Here is a 26,560-nt window from a genome sequence, read left to right as displayed (position 1 = left end):
TAAGTGCTGTCAAATACTCTTAACTGGTGTCTTTCAGTGTATCTTGCACAAATTACAGTTGATTGTTGATGGAAGACAAGGCCCACAATTTCAGAACCCATGTACAGTAAGCAGATGCTAGCATGAATGCCTAAAGGGGTGTTTTAAAATGTAAAGCCAATTTGTAAATATATCCAGGTGTTATTTAAGCTCTCTACTAAATGACCCCTGTTTTGCAACATGCCTATCATCCTCTGAAGTACCATTCTGACACAGCAGGCTTCAGCCTACAGTCAGCACCAAATTGTAAAACCAGAATACTAGTAAAAGATAAACATATAACCAAACCATAGGTAATCAGAGGTTCAAAAGGTCTTTAAAAACATTACAAATGCTTATACAGAAATAACAGATTCAGTAAAATCTACTTCCTGCTTCAAGGACCCAAAGAGCCAGATCTATACCAAAACTGATGTCTTTATTGACAATTTCCAGTGAGAAAATGTTCTCACGATATGAGAGAAAACAACTTTCCTAGTGAAAGTCGTAATTCATGCAATTTATTGTAAATTAAGTAAAATATTGTACATTTTTAAAGTATTTTTTAAATTCTCTATGTTTGAGATGTTATGAAAAAAATAAGGAAATTGCAAAATGGCCAGTTTTATATTTATTGTGAGATGCATCATCCTTAATGTTGTGCTCCTAGGGTCAGACCTAGAGACATAAACTGGAGTGTTGTTTGATCTGAGAGAGACGTTAAAAAACAACATACACTGTAGAATGTGATGTGATGTGTTTTTTTATTTTTCAACTGTATATTTCACTTAATATTTTTGCACTCAATTGCTGCTGTGTGCTTGGCTTCATTCGAATTGGTGTTTGCTTATTCTGATGCCTTTTTGGCTTGCGATACCCTCACCAAAGTTGTTGTGTAACAACCATGAAATATGAAGTACAGTAATACAATTACATGTTTGTTCAGCTTCATGTTACTGTATGTGTAAAAGTGTTCTTCTCTTTTAGTGGTCTATATGGCCTCATTAAAGTTTCCCCATATTTCAGCTGGAGACTTCTCGCATATACTCCCTGGTAAAGCATTAGTGGTGGATTTGAGGATGGTAAAGAGGTATTGATGTGACTTATGATGGGAATTTTCCTTAATATTTTTTAATAACTCCATAGGGTAGGGTGATAATATTATAAAATGTATATTTGAAAATGTTACTGAATTGGCCTTCAATATCAATCAAATAAGTCCAGCAATTTACACTCTAGCCCATAATCAACTGCTAGTATTTTTGAGCCTACAGAATGGAAGAATCATAACTAAGAAAAAAGAGGTCAGATGGCCCTTTTTTGGATGCCTGTTCATTCATGTCATATTCGCCCATGGATTATTGCCAAACTGATTTGTAGGATTAAGTATCCAAGACACAGATACTGTATGACCTCTCCAAAATAAAATATGATTTCATTCTGAACCCTCTTTTTTTCTGCTTTCTGTTTACATCCCCGGGCTCTGCTCTCTGGATCACTATTATTTGATTTTGTCAATCTAGTGCTTTTGAAACTGCCTGAACTAAAAACTAGAATACTATGAAATGTATGGCTTAGAAGACATCAGTGTTTTTTTTTTTTTATTTCAGGGATGTCTGTGGGTCTGTGGGTCTGGAAAATAAAAGGTTTTGGTCCACAACTCAGATATAGCACACACAGTACATTATCAGAAAACTGAACACAATTTTTGATCCTTGGGAACAATAACGAAAGTAGAGGGCAAAGGCTAACTGGCCTATACACTCATGCCTGTTACACCCTTGTAGGGTTGTTACTCTTTTTTAAGGCCATGCGTGATAGTCCGTGTTATGTCTTCTCTTCGTGATACTCTTCTGAAGTTTGTTTTGAAGCTTTTCAGTGGCTTTCATTACAATTGTAAAGTAGAAATATTTTGAAAATAAAGAAGAGGCACAGGTCCAGTCAGTTTTTCCTCTTCATCCAAAAAGAAAAACTTGCTGTTTTGTACAGTATTGAGTCTTCGGTATTTAAACCTACTATAAAACTAAATGACTGTAGAAAGTAGAAAAAGTATTGTTTTTTTTTCTTTTTTCATCTCAATGCACAAAAAACCCTCCTTATGAAGGCAGTACAGTGACATAAGTTCTCTGTTGTTCCCCAGGTGGTGATACGCAGCAAAAGTGGCGAACTCCTCTTTCGAATTTCACCCTGGGCAAAGTATGTGGTGCAAGAAGAGAAGTCTGTGATATATGATTGGGTGCACTGGGAGCCACCACAGCTTTACAAGGTATGTCAGTTTTTTAAAACAATTAAGTAGCAAAGAATGAGTAAAATAGGAACTCGTTTTTTTTTGCTTTATTGGCTGCTTCGAACTGACATTGATGAATGTGTTTCTTTCTTTGTGTACTCTGTCCATAATCAAGCTCATTTTCAAGATTGTATAATCTATATCTATGCTTTTAGAGTATATGTTGTATATACTCTATTTGGAAACTTGTGTACTGTATATATATGTACCATACTGTATGTAGGCTTTATGGATTGAAATTATGGATAGAATGTATTACTAATAGTAATAAAAATGTTTGTGTGTCTCTTATGTAGTAATGAAGACTGTGTCACAGACAAGCAAAATCAGTAATATACTACAGTATATACAGTACAACGTAAACTAGCCCAAAGAAGGTTCTGTATCTTAAAATGAAAACACCAAAAGCATATTAAATGGTTATGTAAATGCTCTGCATTCTGGTTCATACTGTTTGCTTGATATTCTGTTTAAAACACTTTCATGAATCTGTAAGTCTGAATCTTTTCTCTTCTGCCTAAAAAAAGTGATGACTATAAATAAAACACAAATACTGATGAGTGACAATTCAAAAAGAACACTGTGCCCTATTCTGAGAAGTTGTCATGGTTGACACGACTGATGAGCAGCTTCCAGACTGATCCCATATGTTACCGGTGGATATTACTGGTACCCACTTTGGCATGTGTGCATGGTGGATTTAAACTTGCCAGGGGAGAAATAGGAATTTGTGGAACAGCTTATCAAGAAATCCTGCTGCAGCCCCCCATTTGCAGAAGGTCAAAAGAAGAGAATGTCTCTCTATCATGTCTTGTAATGAAAACACTGACAAGCACTACAAGAAAAAGTGTTGATATTTGCTTGTGCTGTGTGCCCTCTTCTGTGGTACTGAAAAACAATCTGCAAGTCTTCAAGACTGAAACTTTGTTTTGCAGTTATATTTTTCAGAAAAAAAAATTCTGTTATGTTTTAATTGTTAAAAATGTTTTCCTAACAGTTATAGCTGAATATAGCTTATATAGAAAATTTTGAAGACCATAACATTGCAAAAACAACAAAAAAAATAGTACAGTAGTAGGACATCAATACTTGACTCCAAATGATTTTTTTATATTTATTGTGTGTCTGCACTGTTATTTAATTGCCCCTTTTTGCACTGCTATAGTATTGTCAGTGTAATAGATCTCATTATTAGCATCAACCTAGAGCACCTCATAGTAAAATGGTGCAATAGGATGTGTTAAAAGTGTAATAGTAGGACACTCACTAAGCACTTATTCAGTTGTTGACAAAAGACGTGGAAGCTAAGAATGGCTAAAGCAGGTGGTGCTACAAAAAACATAGTGGTTTAAAAAGCAAAAGAATTCAGCACTGATCAAAAAGGGGCAGTTGCATTGCAAGAGAGAACAAATATCACACTTAGAATATATTTATTGGCTTACGTTTGCATTAGGAGAGGTTAAGGACTTCTTTAACAGTGCAGGGATTTTTGGAGTATTAATGGCTAGTTGAGTGTCTCTATGAACAAACCGAGTGGCTGCCTTTCAATTCTAACATTCAAAGAAAAGTGTTGATGGCAGTTTTGAATGTGTTTCCAAGCCAACATAGACTCAACAGGTGTGACACAAAATACAATACAGAGTTCTGGCTTCTACTTGAAGTACAGGGTTGTAATCGTTCATGCGGGGAGCCTTTGTAATGTGTTAGAGTTGGTATTTGGAAGATTCCTTTTATGATAGTTGAGATTTGTATGTCAGAGATACTGTATCAGTGCAGTCCAAGTAAACCTTCTGCTTGTGATACCTGCTGCCACTTTCTAAACTGAGTGTTTTTGAAGCTGTGATGTGGAACCCACCAATAAAAAAAAAACATGTCCTCTGGTATGTCTTAAGGTTTATTCTAAAGAACCGTACTGGTCTGAATTTGTCAGTGCATTGAGAATTTGGAATAAGTGAACCAGATGCCCCACAGTCTTCTTTGTACAGGTCCATTTCTTCTTGGCAGTCAGTGTAGGTTGTTCCTTAAGGCTTTAAAGAATGTATCTGGTTGGTATTCTTTGGACAAAGCAAAATATTTTTTTTTGTAGAATGGAGACCATAATTGCATACACTATTCTTAATTAAATTTTAATAACAAAAAAGAAAGATTAAAAATGGAAATCTCATGATGGGTGCGAGAGTTGGATTGTCCTATCTGGGTTGGTTACATTTACAGTTTCGTTCTGAACTGCTTAGCATTCATAAGGGAATACCATTCTCAAACCTTGCAGAGCTCACAAGTTTTATTTCTGGATACTCTGCTAACTTGCGAATCAACAGTCTGTATCCGTGTTTAGTCTATTTCCCAAAGTGTCAGCAGCTAAAGCACGCATCACAAGCAGCCGCCCACACTCTCCCCTGCTGTGAGGTGCCTTTGACTACAAGATAGGGGAATACATCAAGTTCTTAATATAAATAAATAAAACTTGTAAGAAACATGCAGTGTTTCTTTTCTGTGAGTACATTTTATATTTGGGCACTGTATTTCAGAAAATATTTTCTTGCGTTCACTATGAGTAAATACATGACTTATGAGCATCAGTTTGTGAATGTCTACTGAGTACACTGAGGTGTTAATTGGATTGTTATATCAGTAGTATTTTTGTTGTTTTCTTTTCCTTCCCCAAATAGGTTGGCTTGGACTTTATCGCTATCCTTAATCTACAAAGTTATAATAAAACCAGTGTTTAATATTGAGAACTATTATCTTATTTATTATTAAGAATGTAAGGGGCATTTACAAGGAACTGTCATGCAGATAAAACACCAAATATTTTTACTCACTACCAGTTCTGCATTATTGCATGAAACACTTGTATTCTACAGTTCACCATTAATTCTTTGGTTAGAGAGCACATTGGTTGAATCCAAATGTAATAGTTTGAGATTTCATAACTAGGATCCATTCAACTTCCCAGTATCCCGAGGAATACAGATCTCTTAGAAAAATCAAAACCCAGTAAAATATAATGCTTACTTGTGATGTTCTCATTGATCTACTGTCCATGTTTTACACTGGGCTTAAACTTGTCAAAGATACCTGTTTTTATGTGATGGTATAGGCCTGGAAAGAACAAAAGTGTACAGTTTTTACAGATCAGGACTATATAACTATTATAGGCTGTTCAATATAGCTCTTAACAAAATAATCTAAATTTTCCACACTTTTGCCTCCTTTCAGATTGACAGTACCTTTTTAAGAGGAGATGATGTCTTAATACTGTACATTGATTACTAGGGCCCTTTTATTTTGGTGTTCATTCTGATTACTGTTTTTACATCTGGATTTTAAGAACGGCATAGTCAGTCCAATCACAGGACCTGGTATCATTGACAACCGTGTACTTGTGGTGGCTTCAGTGATAGAGGAGCCACTCCTCCAGAAGGTGCTCACTTTCCTGTAAGACACTGGGTTGGAAAATTTTGATAACTATGGGTGCAGGGGTCACTGGTCACACGGAAAAGGTTATTTCCCCTGCCCTGGAGGGATGAGGGTGCTGCCAGTACAGTCTGTAGGCACTGTGGTATGGAGTGTACAGTACCAGCATCTGAAATTCTGCAGGAGGGATGTGGCACCATTCTTAAACAAGAAAGCTTAGTCAGCTCTGATCTGGACTGGTTGATGTAGGTGGAATATTCTGCTTGGGTGTCATTTCATAATATCCCATATGTGCTCAATTGGATTGAGATCTGGTATCTAAGAAAGCCTTTGCATACAGGTGTGAATAACATCAGTGTCATGCTATGACAGAATATGGGTTAAAGTTATAGGGGGAATCTACTATGGGCCTAGGATACGACACATTTAATTCCCCCTTTCCACATTTGTGTGTTAGGAAAAAGTTTAGTTAATGAGAATTCTCCTGAGTTAGTTATGCACAGTTGTTGTCAATGGGAGTCCTGTCCTCAGGATATTTAAGGGTGTGGCAGACTGGTGTGAGCCGTCTGTTGTAAGACGTAGTGTTTGTGCTAAGGATAATGAACAGTAACAGGCAGTTTGGGGTTTTGGAAGATATTTGATCCGAGACAGAAGGTGCTTTCCTTGTTATGGATACGGGAAAGGAAGGAAAGCTATCCACCCAAGGTGTCACACATGCTTATCAAACCATGGCCACATAGCCACATTCTTCCTGTTAAGTACATTACTCTTCTCATATAGTTCTGCTGATAAAAAGTTGGTATTTCAAAGTTGTGTGGTTATAAAGTAGAACATAACTGATTATTCCAAAAAAGAAAAAGCTCCCAGAGCTACAATGTACAGTATGACTAATCCTAGAGAGATGAAGACAAACATGAAAACCAAAAGACACTGTGGCCCCCCTGAAAAGAAGTCCCTCTTTTATAATATTTTAGGACATCCCCTATGTAATGCTATATTAGAAAATGATTCAGATCTTTCACATATCCACCAATCTTTCAGCATTTCTTTTTTTCTTTCTATTGGCCATTACATTTCTGAACCAGAAGCTGCCTGTGCTCAGGAAAAGGCATTATGCAACTGCTTCTCCATACCTTTAGTACAATGCAACAGAAGTGATAATAATGATGTTAATGATGATGATTTCCACTTCCTGGCAGTCTATTTTAAGGGTAATTTGGATAATTCCAAATTACAGATCAGTGCTTCTCATTGTATTGTAAATATTTATGTACTCTCTGTTAGCAAAATGTTCAATCATAGCATACTTCAGATTCAAGTGTGCTGTAGTGTTTCCATGTGCTTATAATAGTATTATGTGGTTAAACCAGGACAAATGTTTAATTTTACTTTGATGTCTGCCTGCTTTCATACATGATGCAAATCTTGATCTTTTAAATGTTAATGAAATATGGTAATCCTCCTTCATAATAAGAGGTAAGGTTTTTTTATCTATATCATCATAGCCAAGAATATTTTTTAAATCTGATTTGAAAAAAAATCACCCTGCAAGTGACTATCCTTTTTACATATCTTGTGAGCCTGTCTAGCAGCTTATTTTATGAGTGCACATTGTAGAGACTCAAGATGTACAATGTGTACTCATAAAATAAAGCAAAAAAGGGATCCATATATCTACCAGAATCATTTACAAAAGGTGCTATTTTCTATACAGTGTAAGAGGTACATTTTCAAATACAGTGAATTTGGATGTAAAGGAATCTCCACCCCCCATCCTCTCACGCCCATAAAAATAATGTTGCTGATACTTTTATTTCCTACAGTACATTGTACTTCTGCTGTTTTTTGCATTTTAAAGTTCATTTTTGATTAAGTCACAAAAGCAGATTTGTGCTTTTTCAAGCTGCTATTGGCTTTCAAAGCCCGCAGGACTCTGGTTACTATATCTCAAGTCTGCACTCTGGCAGAGCTTCGTCCACTGCTTTGATTTGCTTTGACCTTAGAAAATTACTTGAGATTTGCATTTCAAAATGGAGATGGAGGACAGAAACAAGATGGGATAGATAAAGGAATTGCAAATGAAGTAATCTGTAGCCATTCTAAAGAGCTAAAGAATAGCTGTGAGATCTTTAAATGGCAAAGGGTATCCCTTACACAGGAAGAAAACATCTTATGTTGTACTGTATTTCTAATGTTCAACATTATTGCCTGTTCAAGCCGAATTTCATTGACCTTTCCTGTCCATTTCCATTATAGAAGTTCCATTGAACCTCCAAGAATGTTTTTTTCAGTTGTATTTTAATTTTGCAGATGTGTACTGTAGGCTGACTTAATGGGTGGAAGTCCACACAGATGTCATTTCTGCTTGTTCAAAGTATTGACTAACTATATTCTGCCTATTATTATTAACATAATTTACTTATTTTAATTGACCACAGGATTATTTCATAATAGGGATGAGTTTTTCTTGTTGTGGTTTACTACCAATAAGTGAGCATTTTTTATTTTAATGCAAAGCGAGTTCTGTGTAAATTGTCCGTGGATCATAATCCTTGCAATGTTTTTGCAGTGTGGTGCAAAGAAAAAAAGACAACTTTTTATTCTATTTTAGAATTGGCACATAGTGTTTATATTCTGTTCAATAAAATGTTTTTGTAGTTACAAGAAGAATATGTGAATATATTTAAGAGTGTTGTGAATACGAGCACAAGCTGGCTTAGAAGAAAATGCGTTTATGTACGGTATATACAGTACCGCACTGGGAATATTTTACAGAAACAAAGGAAAAAGAGAATAATACATCTGAGTATGTATCTGAGATGAGTATTTTTTTAGAAAAGTGAAATGCTATTTAATACAATATTGTATTGGTATGGTGCAATATGATTAGAAATGACCTTTACAATGACCTTTTTAATTATAGGCAAAGATACAGTTTTAAGTATAAACATTTATTTCTTGGACAGAAACTCATTTGACAAGTACACACAAATCACAGTTTAAGTTAATAAAGATTATTCTTATCAGTAGATGGCAGACCACAATCCATGTTTTATGCAGTGCTGTGTGTAAAACTTCGGGAATAATTAGTGATACAGGTACTCTTGAGAATAGTAGCAGTTGAAGATGAAAACCCAAACCAATGTCAAGTTTCCTAGAGAAAATGTAGATAGTAAATTACTACTATCTGCTTGATAGGTGGCAGCACAGATCTCCTCAATGACCCAGTTGCAAGTGCAGAAGTTAACGTTGGTGCAAAATGGTCTCACAAGGCATGTAGTTGCTTGAAACCATTGCTGTGGAGAGGCAATAAAAAAAAACTGAAATGGGCAGCAGCGGGATGATCAAACCTGAAAAATGATGGTCTTTTCATACGCATCCAAGTTTGAGCAGTTTGACAGTAATCAGTGGCATTTTGTTTCAAAAGCAGACTGGAGAGTAATGTAACAGTCAGGGTATGCCGGCCACAGTGAAGCATGGGGGTGAATCAATACAATTGTGGGGCTGCATCTCAGCCAAGAGTATTAGGGATTTCCATAAAATCAAGGCAAGGACTTGATGCACCATGTCATTTCCCCAGCAGTACATCTCACGGAACGGATTCATTTTTCAACATGACAATGACCCCACGTGTGCAGTCAGTGTATTGAACTGTTTGACAAGTAAGGAGACTGCTGGGACACTCTTAAAAATGACTTGATACCTGAGAAGATACCTGAGAAGAATATCAGACCATATGGGGTTACAAGAATGTTGCGAACCACCAAGCAATGGTTCATGCATTTGTGGGAAATGTTACAGGATATTTGGAACTCCATTCCACAGAAATTTGTTGATAAATTGCAGGAAGTATGAAAGCCAGTGCTTAGGTTTTGTACAAAACACAGGGTCCCCATACCAGTTATCAATTTATTGTTCAATAATTTGCAAATGTTCTGTAATATACTGAATTTTGTATTATTATTATTAGATTACATGCATTATATATGTTTAACATATTTATTTAAAACAGTTTGCATTCCACAGCTCCTTTCTTTCCTTGATTCCATACAATATTTCCTTCCAATACTATACGGTATGTATTCTGTATATTTGTGTAGGCATTAATAGTCTCACAACTGAGGCAATTTAAGAACTTAAAGCTATAGTTGCCTGTACCCTCCCAAACAAAAATAAGAGTTCTCTGTGGCTACCTGATCATGCACAATTAACATAACCACAAAAGAGGTGATTATGGCGGGAAAGCCTTTTCTTGCAAGTTGGGCTTAGGGTTATTATGAGTTAGGGTTATTAAGTTATGAGCTTATTATCTGACATACATTAGTTTATTTTATTTATTAAGTTATTTGTTATTTTGGATTTTGATAATTCTAAACATATCATCAGAAGTTGAAAAACTGTGTCAACAACTGTCCACGGTAATGAAAATACTGTACATGAAGGAGCAAAAATGTGCTTGAGGTCATTTGATATTGAAATGAGACCAAGTCAAATTTGATTTAGCCAAGCTGCCCTGCATGTGTAATTTCAGTAAGGTTTTGAGACACATGTGCCAGATGACAAACCAGGGATCCATTTCAATCCTGTCACATCCATGCAAATGTATTACAGTAAGTGTGATTATATTTGATGTTTAGCTTTTTTTCCCCTCTGCATAATCATGTCTATACCACTGGGAGTAGAATAATGCTGTAATTTTGTCATTTTGTGTTGTTTTTGTCTCTTGCATTTCACAGCACAGGTATCCTCGTCCCCCAAAGCCACGTAGCTTACGGATTTACGAGTCTCATGTGGGCATAGCTTCCCCTGAAGGAAAAATTGCATCTTACAGCAATTTCACTCACAATGTTCTTCCCAGAATAAAGGACCTTGGTAAGTAATAAACTCTTAGAATGCACAGTGTCAACATGTTGCTTGATCCCAGCAGATACAGGTGTCTGCTCAACATAAAAACCCCCTTTGTTAATCCAGGACTTCAAAACTAAAACTTTGTTCGGCATGTTACTAGTGAGCTATGGCCTGTGTTTGCTTGGACAGTTGAATTCTTTTGCTACATGTACTGTACATGAATTCTGTCTTTAGTTGTACTGCTCTTTTACACCCACTTTAAAAAGTTATCCTTGCATATTTCTAGTCTTTCCTCCTGAACCAATTGTTACTGTTATTATAGTAGTGCTGTCTAAATGAAATGCTTTGTAATGCTATTTCTGCTTATTGTCAAATTCAGTGCCTGTCAAAAAGTTGGCCATGTACAACAATTCAAGTGTGAACTGCCCGTTCACAAAGGAACCTTTCTTTATTAAAAGGTGCTAGATCTTAGCTCACTTGAAATAACCTAGTTGTTCACAGCACCGGTGGTTTATTTTTTTTTTCTTCTGCATGTACAGTAAAACAAGCGGTATGTTCTTAAGCTACACGTGGATCACCTCTCAAAATTGCAAGTTGTGTGTGGTCAGGATGGTGGTGTCCCCACACATCAAAGAAGCAAAGAACTGTTGCCTTTGAATACCTTTGAAAACACTAAATATCCTTATGAAAGCTAAAACTTTAACAAGACTAAGATGGGCAGGATTGACGTTAGTACATTTCAAATGCATATGTCACTCTAGTAAATGTCACAAAGTGTAATTGAATCAGTTAACAGCTTGCTATAAATCCTTTAGTTACAAATGCACATTTTTTGCCACTAAATGTTCTAATTTAAACTTAACATGTTAGGAATATTTCCTGCTTCTTTTAAATTAATCTAATGGAATTGGCTGACATGCATAGGATGATTTCTAATTAGGGTGACTGCATGAGAATAATAAACCACACAAAAAGTTCTGTGATATATTCTTTATGCTTTATATCAGTAAATACTGTATATTTTTAGCCAAAGAACATTGGTTTGTGCTTTTCATTTTATGATTTTGTACTTTGTCTTCCATTCCCAAAAGAATGAAGTTATCTTAGTTATTTGTTCATTAGTCATGGGGTTGAGAAAGTTTAATATGAAATGTGAATTTTCAGGCTTCTCCATACTTGTAACACTTTAACATTGTAGGGTATAGTATGTCAGTGTCCAGCAATACTTAAGAATTCTTAAAATACTCTGATCCTTAGAAAGAGTCCTTAAAGGGGGGGGGGGGAAATAAAACCCAGGGAAATATGTACTCTTTGAAATGTTTTTTGGCTCTTTCTGACATTGCAAAAAAAGGCCTTCTGTCCATAAAAACATTGGAAAGCGTGCAATTTGGAGGAGGCCATTTAGCCCATTTAGTTCATTTCATGGCTTATAAGTAATTGGTCTGGTGATCTCCAGTCATGTTTTGAAAAAAAAAAAGCCAGGGTATCAGCTTTGACAATGTGGCTGGGCAGCTTGGTACAGACAGCCCAGGCCTTAACAACCCTTGTTAATATATTAATTAAGGTAATCCATTTGTCTAGAAACAGGGTGACAACATCTAGTTACCAAACTAGATGGAAGATCTGAAGCTGGAAAGGGCATTGTCTGTTCATCTCTCTGCACTTCTATTGCCACAGAGGTCTCATTGACCCCACCAGGCCTATTGTATGGCATTGATCCAACCATCCTCTTGATCAGCACTTCAGTTTCAAGAGCTAGGCCATCATAAGCTCCGTCTTGTTACGGATGCAAGAATGACTTTTTTGCAAGCTAATTCTTGACTCTTGTACATTGTCTGAAGTACTCATTGCCAGGGCCGTTTTGCTGCTTCTTGAGAAGGCTGCAGGTGAGGACAGGTTGTTCTATTTGAGGAGAACTGCAATGTTTGTTCAAAGTTAAAGGTATCTACAAGGGTCCTGTGATCTGAGGTGCTATAGATTATTTTTATAGATTAATTTTGAAGTAGAATACCCTGTGTATACTGTACGGAGTGTGAGATATTATGAATAGCACTTTAAGAAAAACATAGTTAAGGGGCTGCTCAGCAAGAGCAGTAGATGTCAGAGAGGTCCACAGTGACCCCATCACATTGTCAGGTGCATTTTTCAGTGTAACACAACTTTGTTGACAGACACCTGAATCCTAGGACTCTCAGTTCTTAATGAAGTACATACAGTATGTACTGTATGAAAGAAGCTGAGCGGAAGCAAACATTTTCATATTATAATTATTATTTTGAAGAAAAACAACACCAAGAGCATAATTACATGAAGTGGCAAGCTATAATAATTGAGATTCAGTCTATCTACTTTCAAAACCATACCTTATGTAATGTGTCTTAGGGAATTGAACTTTCATATTGAGATACCATACCCATCAACTTTGGCTATGTAAGACAGTGGTTCCAACCCTTGTCCTGGAGAAAAGGTGTGTCTTGATTTTTGTTTAAGCCACGTTCTTAATCACAGGATAACCGATTTCAGTTTTATATTAAGGCATGTCTGTGAATTTGCGTCCAGCTCTTAAAAGGACAAAAGGGATGTGCAATTGATATCAATCCTGTACAAAACTCCTGAATTTCAGAACTGCTCTTTTTCATGTGTTCGAGTGTGTTGCCTGAAATGTAACCAACTGGACACAGAAGGGAAAATAAATGCTTGTTGTGGGAGTGTAATACAGTGCAGTCACCTGTGTCTGTTCATCATAAATGTATCAATTAGTAAGAACACTTTAGACAGAAATAACAACAAGCAGTTGAAGATACAGTAGGCTGTCTTATGATCTGTATACTGTTGTTGGAAACAATACCTACTGTATGATGTAAAGTTTTATTAATCAGGACTGACCAGAGAAATAATAGTCTAAACAAGTAAGAAGTAAGTACAGTAAGCCATGAATTGGCACTGGAGATGTAGAATTCATCTGGAAAAATGGCACACAGTGTTTTATCAAAGTATAGGTTTATGAACTTTTTGCTTAGGGGTAAAGTACATCCCTCTTGAACTGATAGAATACCTAGAATTGATGTCCATTTCTTGTTTGGATTTTTTAGTTATAGAGGTGATGTTGTTTTGGGTGAGAGTTAAAAAGTATCTAATATTTGTATTTATTACTGTATGTGGTATGCTAATAAGGTAAAAGCACCATAAATATTATTTTTTTTATTTAGAAAGAGGAATAAATAGATTAAAATAAATTGCACCTTCAAAAATTAAAATTTTAATATTTCACTTTGTAGAAATATATATTTAACAGGTTCACAGGAATAATTAAAGATTCATTACCTGTCAATATCTTATAAGGAAGCTTGGTTTATTTTTTAACATTGGATTTTCACTATAATTTTCTGGTTTCTGCATGTATTTTTTTCCCTGTGTGCCTGTTTCTGGGCATACTGTATGTTCTATGTATCCAGATACTCCCATACTGGGAAATGTTGACATTGAAAAACAAATTAAAGAAGAAGAAAAGTTTGAACATGTTTTAGTGTACTCCAAATTAATTCATAGTTCCTATTCTTTGCTGAACTGAAGATGAAGGAACAGTCTAAGTATTAATTGAAAAAAAAATCTTTCGAAAGTGGGCTGCATTAATATGTTAATTTCTGAATTATTAAATGTAATGGATTTCACCCAGGGCTTTGTTTACACTCAGAAATCTCAACAGTAAGAAACAGCATTAACAGTGATTGCACTGGTAAAGTTTGAAGTGGACTTTGTTTATGAATTTTAATCACAATGTGCAAGTTTACGATGCATAATTAAACTGGTAAAAAAGGATTCAATTTTTTTTCATACCAAGATTGCTTAGAGAAGGCAGGGATTTGGGATTAAAGGCATACCGTTCCACATTGCTTTTCGTCAATAGGGCTTTTTGGGGCTTAATTTGAAGTGTCAATTTAAGGCAAAGGGTCATCATTTTTACCTAGTGGACATTACAAGGTCAAGGCTGGGTCATGTCAATGGTCAACAGCCAACTGTAACAACGTTTGTGCACATCTGGCAGTGTACAACTGAGGTCGCATTGGGATGAGTTTGCCACGGCTATCTCTGCTTTTGGTAAAATAGCAAACTTCCTGAGTACCTGCATGTTCATAGTAATGTCAGTGAGAGAAATTACACTCCTCCAAAAGGTACTAATTCTCCCCTGAGGCCTTCTGGAGCTGACCGTACGTCAAAGTGTGAAGGAAAGTACTAAATGTCTCCTCATTCTCATTCTTCCTGTGCAGTACAGGTGTCACTGCATTGAGCAGACATATAAAGAAACAACAGATGATTCCAAATTAGGGGGGAATGAAATGAAAAATACTGAAAAAATAAATCTCTTTTGAATTACAGTGATTCAAAGATCAATTTTTAATGAAAATACTGTACCTGTGCCCCATTTACTGCAAGGAACAATTCAAAGATTGATTTCAGAAGGAGAAGCTCATGCTATGTAGAAGTAATATCTGAAAAGGCTTGAGTTATGCTTTTCATACTGTATATTTCAGTTGCTCCTGGTTGCTAACATGAATTGAGAAATGATTTGCATTTCCTTTAACATTTAAGCATTATGGAATTGGAATTGCATTGGTTGTGAATTACAAATAGTTTAGGACATACAGTATGGAACTCCTGTCTCAGTGGTTCTGAAACGCCTGCAAATGTGAAGATAGCTGTTTGATCTTCAGTACACTGCCCCCACTCCCCTTCTTTCCACAGCAGATACAGTATATAGCAAAGGCCAGGTAGAGGTACTAGTATCTTGGACTGAGTTCAGTGCTACAGGATTAAATTGCTCAGCTGTATCTGCTTGTTAGGCTGTCAGCTGAAGGTTGTTGTTAGACTATGATAGCAGAGAGCATGCAATTTTCTTCAGTTTCTTCTTCTGAGCTGTATGATCCACACAAGATGATATGAACTTTCCATGTTCAGCAAATGTAGACTAGAGGGTGTGTGTGTGTGGTAGTAGTGGTGGGGGATATTAAATGCATTCAAATTGTAGGCAAAATAGACATACTGTAGAATGCTTGGATTTATAACTTTAAGTGTTTTATAAATTAAAAAAAATAGTAAACATATCAAGAGACAAACACAGCTGATGTTTGTAATCTTGCACCACTGGTGGTACAGTAGTAATTACAAAAAGCTCAAGGTCAGACTCTGTTCCATGTACTTAAGTGGTGCTCAGAAATGTTTCGCAGTTTTACAGAGATGTGAATTTGTTTTCTCAAGTATTGTAGAATTTCTTCTATTAATACACCAAAAGTCGGTTCCTTTTAATCTTTAGACTTTAGAAACATGTGCATCTGTCCAACTAAAAAAGTCTCCACCAAGTGCTGTGATTAGAAGCTACAATCAGTTCTTTTCTGCCAGCTTTGTCAGTATCTACCTGCTCTTAATTGTCAATGCCATCACAATTGCCCAGTACCCCAGTGGAAGAAGCCCAGACACCAGCTACAGCTAGAAGCATTACAATATCTGTTACGCTTATTTTGTACCAGGTTTGCAAATGCTGTCTTTTCATATTCTCAGTTTTCCCAGTTTTCTCACACAGCCTGGACAAAGACTTAATTCATCATTAAAGAGATTTGATCTGTTAAACATTTAACATATTAGATCAGGTGGGTAGCTGCGTCTGAATGTGTAGGTTGCAAAGGAACAAGCAATAGGTTTATTCCACGCTAACGAGAAGAAAAAAAACACAACATTTCAGCTCACACCCAAAGAAGGCTCCACAGCTGAAACATTGTGTTTTCTTTCTTCTCTTTTCAACATGGAATAAACCTATTGCTTGTTCCTTATTTAACAGATTAAACCACCTCATCACCTTTGTCCGCTCAACTCTCTCACTAGTGAGGTGATTTAGCGCTCATACAATTGTTAATCACTTGGCTGTGTGACGATCACATAATCATAAATTATCAAACTGCAAAAACTGATAGCCAAAATCAGTGTTTTCTGATGCATGCATAATCAAGTTTTTTTTGAGTGAGTTAAGTTTCTTTTAATATTCAGTATACTTCAGTAACTCTGTACAATGGTACATGGTAATTGGACCTTCGCGTTTCCTTTTGACACTTTACATCATTAAGTCTAACATCTGAATTCTGCTTACATCTGCAGCTCTGTATTTTATTGCCTTCCAACATGCTCAAAAATATAAATAAAAAACCCAGCAGAGGTCCCCCTGAGATTAAAATAGTACAGTAAGCCATGACTTGATATTTTTTTTTCCAATTAAAAGTATTTGTACTTACTGTGTTTTCATATTCTAAACTCAGGAGACCTCTTACCTTATCATGTTTTATTTCTTTTTTCAGTTTTAAAATTTAAGAAGTACTGTATGTACATAAAGTATGCTGGCAGTGTACTTCCAGTTTCATTAAAAATAGGTGAAATAGCTATAGAGAAATCCAAAGCACATTTTCCTCTTTTATAACTTTAGGATCCCATTTTTTTCACGTGTAATGATTAATTTTTCTTTTAATCACTGAAGATTCTGTTCATATTTTTTTAATCACTTGCTCAATTAAGCATTTTAGATCAAATTTAAAATAAAAAATAACAACACCCCACAGCTGGGCCATTCTTGATTTAATTCAGCTTTAATAAATTAGTAAATTGATCAAAAATTCCATATGTTCCAAGTCTGTGTAAGCTGATGAAAGACCTGCTGTGACAATACAAGTGTGACAATACAATACAAGCGCTGTCCACCACTGCTATGGGCAGTAAACAGATCTGGGATGGCTCCGAAGGAGGTTGCCAATTTGCAGCACTATTTTCCTGATGTGTTAAATGAAAGTAAGAGCCGGCTATATCATAGACCACCCCATCTTGTTGAATGCAAACAAATAGAGCAAGATGAATGACCTCCTGCTGTCTGTAAACATTCTTCTCTAGAAGTTTCCTGGCAGGATACAACCTTATCTGTCAATATCTTGTCAATTTTGATCACCAACCTGGATAGATGAAAGAGCTCAGATCTTTGTCCCTCTTTAAGCTCTTTGTAACATTTTGTAAATCTAATCCAGAGATGCAAATAAAATAGAGGGATTCTGGCAACACTTGTTTTATTTTTGCTGGGGGTAGGCTTGCTATGATAAGGTTGATACATAGACGATGTGTTAATTCACAACGCATTACAAATAATTTTGCAAAATAGTTTGGGATTTACAGTGTTATCTAAATCTACATAATTGCTCAGTGGGTGCAAATGAATTTGTTTAGCTAATTGTGCTTTATTTTTCATTTTTCCAACTTTGGTTTTGGTGAAAAATCAGAGTGAAAACAAGCCAAAAATATTCCTTACAACTGGTTGTGATGCAGAAGCTGATGCAGACCATTGAGGATATCATACAGTACCTGTATACTAGAGTGCTTACACAGCCTCTGCTGAATATGTTGAGATGAAAGCAGCCATCCATGCTGATCCTTCCCCATGTGTACGTTTCACAGACCAGAGCTTGAAAAATAGCAAATAAAAAAAATGACTGCAAATCATTTTTCTGGCCGTACTTTGACTTAACAACACAGATGATAAATCTTCTTGCTCTGTAGCCCAAAATGAATGAAAAGCATAGAAACCTCTTTGACCAGTCTTTAATGGTAAAAAAATGCAAGGAACCAGACTTCTGGTGCAGAATCCAATTTGACTTAGCTGATTGGTGTTGAGATACTTGCCAATGAGATCTAATGTGATGCTTACTCCTACAATGTCTCTCCTACTCAGTTCACTCGATGCCTTTTTACTCATCTCATGTGCAAGTTTTTTTTACAGTTCGCAAATTAGTGCATCTATTATTTAATCGCAGTGTCTGTAGCATTCTTAAATTATTTTATTTTCATGGCAAATGTACAGACGTTACCTAAAGTAATGAGTTGTAATAATCGTAAAGTATCTTCTTCTGATGTCCATCATCTGCATGTGAAATAATATAGATTCAAGCCAGAAATGTAGAGAGGCATATATTACAAGTAGATCAAGAATAAGTCATTTTAAACAAAAAAAGCAGCAAGGACAGCAAAACTAACTATTCAGGAATGAAATGGATCTGAAACCATAATAAAAGATATTTTAAAACAGTTTTTTTACAGATTCGGAGTCTAAGTATGTTATTTCTATTGCTCATATTTTACTACACAATATTCCAAAGGGTAGGATTAATCTTGATTGTCTTAAAAGACCGAAATGGGAGGCTAAAGCTGATGGCATAGTTCATATAAAGGAATATATAACATGTCAATGTTGGCTGTATTTTCAAGATAACCTTGGCTAATATTTCAGTCAGACATGCAGCCACAGTTCACTGGAATGTACTAGGACAGCCAAGCCATGGGGTGAAAGGAATACAAAAAACATTGTCTGGAATGTTATCTATAATTAAGTAAGGCTATCCCCTTTCCATCTTTTTTTACAATTTCGAAATCCTTTCAGCAGTGCATTTCTCAAAGGAACAGTAGACACAATTCCAATAATATAATTTCTTACCCAAATTCCCTTTTCTTCATATCGACTTAATAAGCAGATATTTGTAGAGCAATTAAAATAAAAAGGGTCACGTTTTTCCCTGATGATCTTGGGCTAGCTTCTCCAAACACCCCCTTAGAGATGCAATAGTCTGTCAAACCATTCATCCATCCATCCATTTTCTAGCTGATTTATCCAATGCAAGGTCATGGGGGTGGTGGAGCCTACCTCAGCAAGCAATGGGCGCAAGGTGGGGTACACCCTGGACGGGATAACAGACCATTGCAGGGCACACACAGACACAGGCAAATACTCTCACACCAGGGCCCCAATTTTCCCAAAAGCCAATTAACCACCCAGTATGTCATTGGATTGTGGGAGGAAACAGGAGCACACAGAGGAAGCCCATGCAAACACAGGGAGAACATACTGTACATACAGTACACCTCGCAAAAAGCAACCCAGGGATTGAACCCAGGGCCACAGCGCTGCAAGGTGCTTTCCATTATTGGAAAGGCATATTGTTCTTTAGGGTAAGGATTGTGGCAACCTGGAGCCTATTCCAGAAGTATATTATATCCCAAAGAGCAGGATACCAGTCCATTGCAGTACGCAGTACTAGTATTGCAGTACGCACTCACACAATTTAGAAATGCACAGCTTTGCAAGATTGGAGGTTGTAGAAGCCAAGAGATTCGAGCCTAAGGTGTGCGTTTCTCAAGCCAAGCTTTATTGTATGCATACAAGGAGCGATACAATGAGGATTATTGTTGCAGTTGTTCAAAGGGGATACGGCTCTACACAGTTTATATGCACATTTCTCTGCACTCCCCCTCTCCTGCCTTTGAGGTACTTTCTCAAGAAGCTCAAGAACTCGGAGAGCAATTAAAACATTCATTAATTATCAGGGAGTTTGGTAAAGAAGATAGGAGTTTAGTACAGAGAGGGAGAAGCTCCTGTGCTACAGCAAGCATGAAGGTTAGAGTTTAGCATGTGAATTCAGCAGAGTTTACAGCTCCTACCACTATATGGGTACAGAGTAACATCAGACTCCATCAGAGGTGAAAACCCATAAGGTGTTATTTCACAATCAAGCCAATGATTTTGTAACTGCAATATAGTTGTATCCATCCTCTATACAGTAGTATAGTTGATTCCACGTAAACCTCTGTTTGTTCCATTGCAATCTAAAGACTTTGGACTTCTGAACTTTTTAGTGGCTTTTAGTGAAGTCAGTAGGAGGCAGAGACTTAAATTATAAGGCCTCTTTTCATTGGAGTTCTCTCCTGATTCTAAAGGATCATCTTTATCTGTTTTGAATTTTGACTCATAGTTCCTTTAAGAAAGCAGATAGCAATACCTTTTGTTTGATTTTGCCATTCTTTTAGAAAGAGTGGGTGACATTCTCAGACAATTGGACACCGGAATGTACAATCTCCCGTTGGTGTGCTTACAGTATATATTCTTACGAGTTTTTATGTGCTATTTGTGTCCTTATCCTGATCACAACATTTTAGGCTATAGAAAAGGTTGTCTGGGATTATATTTAGTGTGTGTGGTGGCAAATATGCTGATGTTTCAGAACAGAGTAGGCAAAGATGCATTAATATTTCCAGTTTGCTCTCTAGGTGCCCATCCATAATAAAACATATTGTAGTAATGCACTGTACTGCCCTGTGAATTCTAGCATTCTTACAGAAGTGCCTTGAGGTCTAAAGATGTATAACACCCTTATTGTCTTGTGTGGGATTAAAGCATTGCTAAGTTTTTAAGGCTGTCACTGATACATGGAGCACTGTTCCAGATACTGTACAACACTTGGAATATTTTTATTTGTTTTTGTTTGCAGATCTAGCTTTTACAATTGTCTGAGAAGTATGCACAACATGTTTTAAACATATTTAATCTGTTTATTCCAAGTTTTGGTTTATTCGCCTTCATTTTGATGTTGACTATAGGTATTGTTAATTCATACAGTATTCCTCTTACATTTCAGAGCTTTTGTAGAAACATGAAATAATATATGCTACTTAGGAAGAGCAAATTTGTATTGTTAAAGAATGACTTGTTAAAGAAGTGAAGAACAACTGTGTTTTTTTCCATTGAAATTTAACTTTTTTATTTTAATCCTGATAGAATTTATGGTACAGTGTATAGAGGAACACATGTTAATGATGGCGAACACCCAGTGAATTGGGTGCTTGATGGGTAAATGCTATGAATTAGATACTTCAACATCATATTCTCTGGTCTTTTTTAGCTTGATTTCAGTTGTGATCAAATTATTGTAGGTTGTGACAAATGTGAATGAAAGAGTGATACATGACACACGTAGTCTCTTTTCACCCATATAAAGCTTTCTTAATACTGTCAAAAGTCAATACATTAGTTGAAAACACTTGAAAACACAAGTGTAAGCTTTGAGTAAAATCTTGATGCACATAACTTGTATATTCTATGTCTCGATTATATCAGCGATGGTTATTGCATGAAAGTATGTACTGTATGTAATACATTCAAATTTTCCTCTACTTTTTTTCCTTCAGTTTCCTTTTTGACAAATTGTGCTGTTGTGGCTTGACCCAATGAAGCTTTAAGCTTTAAAAGAAATGTCTTTTCATGTTTGTAAACTTAAAATCTTATTGCCTTCATTCATCTCTAAAATGGTGGTTCCTTTTGTGTCACAACTGGTCCGTACTGAAGACAGACATGTTTTAAGGAATCCTAAAATGGAAAAAACGCAAACAGATTATAGGCAAAGCCAAGCTCTCAAGATATTTGCAGATAAGAAAAACGTTACATAATCCAGTTTATGGAATAATATCTTCTTGGCTCGCTGTATGTAGGGCATCTGTGTGGGAGTATGTGTGTATAACAGCAAATACAGTACATTTATTTTGTAAATAATCATTTGTATTGCTGTGTGCAAATGGACTATATTACTAATCACTGTATTATCCCTTTTTCACAAGAACAAATTAAATATTATGTATCAAATTAAATTGATTGTCAGCTTTATTTATGTAAAAGTTATACTTGTAGTTTTAAATTGTCTGCATCGAAAACTGTTATATTTAATGGTAGTATTACAGTAATTACCACAGTTTATACAGGGATTGTTATAATTTCCACAATTACAGTATATGCCAGTGTAGAACAATTTATTTTTTCATCCCTGTCAAACAAATATAGATCTAATTGTAATCACAGAATAAGACAATATAATAAAAGAATAATACATAAAACATTGGTCATGTACTGTCCACTTAACATTTAAGTAAGCGGCACAGTTCAGCAGAAGTGCAGAAACCAAACCAGAATCTGCAGGGAGACAGATTAATATAACGCAAGTTTGATGATTCCATCGGTTCCACAGCAGACCCTGTGAGGGCTGACACAACAGTCTTCCCGTCAAAATTTGGTGGTTTTACACTTTACATTCTGGAGTCATTCTGCAGGGAGTCACCATAATAAATGTCTTAATATTTCCGTCGTTAATGTTTTTTGCATTATGATGACCAACATAGCATGACATTTTCTTTTACTGTAATTCCTGCTGCTTTCAAATCAAAAGGCTGTTTACTCAATGTTTCCCTTAAGTTCTCAACATTCACAGAGCTTGTGCATCTGATGTTGACATCTTCGTGGTGGCAAGATACAGTAGAGACAATCTTATGCCAATTCTAAACGTGTATGCATATGTTGTATGCCACAAGTCTAGACCTGGTCAGGGCCTTATCTTATTAGTATATTTAATGCATTAGCAAAGGATAGGAGTTGGGATTACAGCGTATAACATATATACAATATAGCTCTGGATTATTTTCCAGAACACCAAGAAGTCAAGCCCCCAATAAGCGTTGTTTTCTGAAAACAAGATATTTTTACCTAATGTCTCCTTTACGAATGAGCTGTATAAATGAGTGCCATGGCTGCTGGAAGGTTAAACTACAATGACCTCCATTCGCTTGGCCTGGATACAGGAGCCAGAATAAACTACAGTTCAAGAGACCCTGTAGGCCTGTGAAGTTACTGTACGGTATTTCACCTTTTAATCGGACGCTTTCGGATACTAAAGAACCAGAAAATATGGTAACTGTGATAAGTTAAGAAAATGATTATTTGATGGTGGGTAAGCAGAAAAAATAATGTAATCATAGGGGAATTTATATGATGGTAATGTTTCTTTTATTACCTCTCTAGTATTATGTATTGAACTCCTGAAGATCCACTATTTTAGGCTGGCTAAAATACAGAAAAAATATCACAAAGTGTTAGATGTATAAGTGAGTATGACCCCAGTGAGCCTCAGGCACAATGCATTAAAGTAAAAGACTAGGGCTTCTGCTAATTCATTCTTCCTAGTCAGGTATTAATAGGCTTAAGAATGTGGATTCCACAGTGAAGTAATGCCTTCTCCCACGGTATCTACATCTTTTAATGGAAGCATTTAAAACCATCAGAAGCTTCTTCACAGCAGATTTACACAATATAGCTCCCTTAGGAAGCCTGAAGTGCCGTGACAAATTATGACAAATTACAAACCAAGAAAATCATATGCATTGTTAATGTGACACTCCATAATTATTTTTTTGTTGTTATTGAAGAAGGTGCTCTATAACAATTAGCCGGAATAAGATTTTACCTGTTTGAACTTGCTGATATCTCCGTGTCCTCATTTAAGGAATTAAATATTTTGTGAGCTTGGACACTATTTATATACTGTATACACTGTATACATAAAATGTCAAATACATGTACTGTATATCAGTGATTCCCCAAGTGATGTACTGTATAACTGGCTGCACATAACCAGAAACACCTTTGACTTCCTGAGCACAAGAAGATTTGATTAGATTTTTTTCTTGTGTTTTTACTTAAAAATAAGAGTAATGATTTTAATGATCTATTAATTTTCAATTATCATCCAAATGTTTAACATATTGTGAAATCATTATTATTTGTTTATTTTATTTTTTATGTTTTCAGTGTCCGCTCTGAAAATCTTGTGTTTTGGAGATCTCAAACTCAGAGAGGGTATAGATGGAGATCTCTCATCTTTTGGTTTGGAATGACCAATTATTTATCTTTAAAAAATTCCTAATAGTCTCAGCTGGCCACTACAGCCTCTTCTCAGTGTTGCAGAATGGATGAGGTCTTCGCTATTTGTAGTGTCAGCGTTCAGCATTTGATGGCAGATAGATTGGAAATTAATACAGCTCTCACTGAATAAATTTAAGCCCTCAGGAAGCCAAGGAGAATAGTGTGTGAACATGTTTCTGTACTTACGTACCAGTTGGACATTTTTTTAACCCACCTGATCCCACCCATGATCTTCATATACATAAAGTTGTGAACATTAAATATTGAGAAACTGTATCTTAATTGATCTTCCCCTACTGGAACAGGGCTTTTCAGCCAAAGGACTCTTGAGGTTCATTACAGACTTCCCAGGGGGTGCCCAGAAATGACTTTTGGTGTAGTAATAAATAACTCTTGCACAGTGTTCCTGGCCATGCTTATGGTGGACCTGTTGAGTTGAAAATACGCTTTAAATATTTTCTGTTGACAGAAGCATTGTTTGAATTATAGATTCAATTATGCTTAAACTTGGTGGCTCTTATTGAACACTTGAACATTTTTATTTCTAGTTTCATTTGCTTACCGAATACCCTTATCCACTTGCTAGCATGAATAAATTTTCTATAGACTTTGTTTGCAGTAAGTATAAGGTTTGCTTTCTTTGCTCTGTTAGAGTAAGTATGTGGGAGTACTGGTCTAACCTAAATATATGTATAAAGTATGATATATATGATTTATATGATATAAAGTTTTATTTTTCTCCAAGATCAACTAAATATATTTCCCTTTAAGAAATACTATAGGAGACAGTATTGGATCCTGAAGAAAAATGTAGTTTTTGCTCAGTATTAAAGTATTCAGTTTCGATAAAGCACAGCTTTGTAACTAGTCAAGTAAATCACATACCAGTCCATATAAATCAGGCATGCTTCATTTAAAAAGTCTTTATACAGGTTTTAAATTGTTTAATTCTTCATCAATAGTGTCTGTACAGAAAGGCATTTCACAGAGTTGGGCCATAATAGGCATCAGGGAGTCGGACCCGCAAGATGAGCTCTGAATGATGCCAAATGCTTATCCTGATTTTCTGTTCAAAGTCAGATGTTCAAATTTCAGTTGTTAACCCAGATATGCTCTAGAAATGTCAACTAAATAAAAGATGACATGCATATTATGAAAACCCGTCCGTGTTTATTTAACAGATCCTCCTTTGTTATTCTTTTTAAAGTCTAATATCACTGACAGAAGCCAAAGATGTGAATGGAGCAGTAATTAAAAAGTGGGTGTGAGGCAGTCAGTGATTCTCTCATGTTAGGCTAGGCGCCTTGTGGAAACTGACAAGTTGCTGATTTGATGGCATCTCTGTGACAACAGCATTGGCTGCCGAGGTAGCTAATGCGCCAATTGTCCCTTTGCTGCCAATAAACCCTTTTCACACTTCCTGGTTTGTGACAACGAAGATGGTAATGTGTACCCAAACATCTGAGCTCTGCTATTTATATGAGGCAAGATGACTTTCAATTACGGCTAGAGCTTGTTTATTTCTATAACAATGTACACCCCCTCGGAGTCTATCCATTTCAGTGGATAAAGTATGAAAGATACGGAGCTGACAGCTGCTTCAGATGTTTTCTTATGTGACTCTTTTTTAAAAGTTAAACCATTTTTATTTAAATGAGTGGCCTCAAACGCAGTACCTACAGACGGCCGAGTGTCTCCTGGTTTTTGTTCTGCCTGAACATGGCTACATAGTTCAATAATCTAATTAAATAATTTAATTAACCATGTCTTCAAAGAGTTTTATAGGTAAATTCATCTTTAATGACTTGAATGTTTTGAGAAATCAACTGTTCAGGGCTACAGGTACCATTCTGTATGTGCCTAGGAAAATAATTAGGTTGTTCAATTGGCTATTCAAGTTGTACAAAAAAAAAACAGAAAGCACTAAGCCAGGTCAACCCTGGTCCTGAGAGCCATAGTCTAGATGGTAATCTCTAAACTGCACCTAATTTATGAACTACACTGAATTGTGCTGTGTCTTCTTGCATCCCTACAAGGGCAGATTCTTTTTTGGGGAGAGCCACAATCTAGCAGGTTTTATGAGTTACCTTAAAATGTAGTTTTTAAACACCACAAACATATTGTTTTGAATGTTTAAGCAGGTGATTTGTGCAGTTTAGAGATTATCTGAAAAGAAAATACCAATAGCTGGCAACTCCAGGAGTTCCCGAAATGGCTGTAATGACTTAAACCACTTAATTCAGTAAATTGTTGAAAGATTCCATGTGTGACCTTGTTACCACAGACATTCCCTGATAAACGCACCAAGAGGAAGTCCACCTCTGCTCCCCTCTTTTAATAAACATCACAAATGTCCTACTTGGCTACAAATCTTTAACATCATATCCGGTTTA

At 36.0% G+C, this 26,560-nt stretch overlaps 1 protein-coding gene across 1 annotated transcript in view; it reads left to right on the top strand.

Annotated features, from left to right (window-relative positions):
- LOC148830688 (1,4-alpha-glucan-branching enzyme-like) overlaps positions 1-26,560 on the top strand; it is a 371,399-nt gene that overhangs the window by 97,438 nt on the left and 247,401 nt on the right. The window contains exons 4-5 of the mRNA XM_088922045.1: positions 2,159-2,284; positions 10,459-10,594. Coding sequence (XP_088778171.1) covers positions 2,159-2,284; positions 10,459-10,594 — 262 coding nt within the window. The remainder of the gene's footprint in view (positions 1-2,158; positions 2,285-10,458; positions 10,595-26,560) is intronic.

This window comes from Atractosteus spatula, chromosome 7 (genome assembly GCF_055471065.1).
Source record: "Atractosteus spatula isolate fAtrSpa1 chromosome 7, fAtrSpa1.hap1, whole genome shotgun sequence".
NCBI lineage: Eukaryota > Metazoa > Chordata > Actinopteri > Semionotiformes > Lepisosteidae > Atractosteus > Atractosteus spatula.
This window is presented reverse-complemented; position numbering and strand designations above follow the sequence as displayed.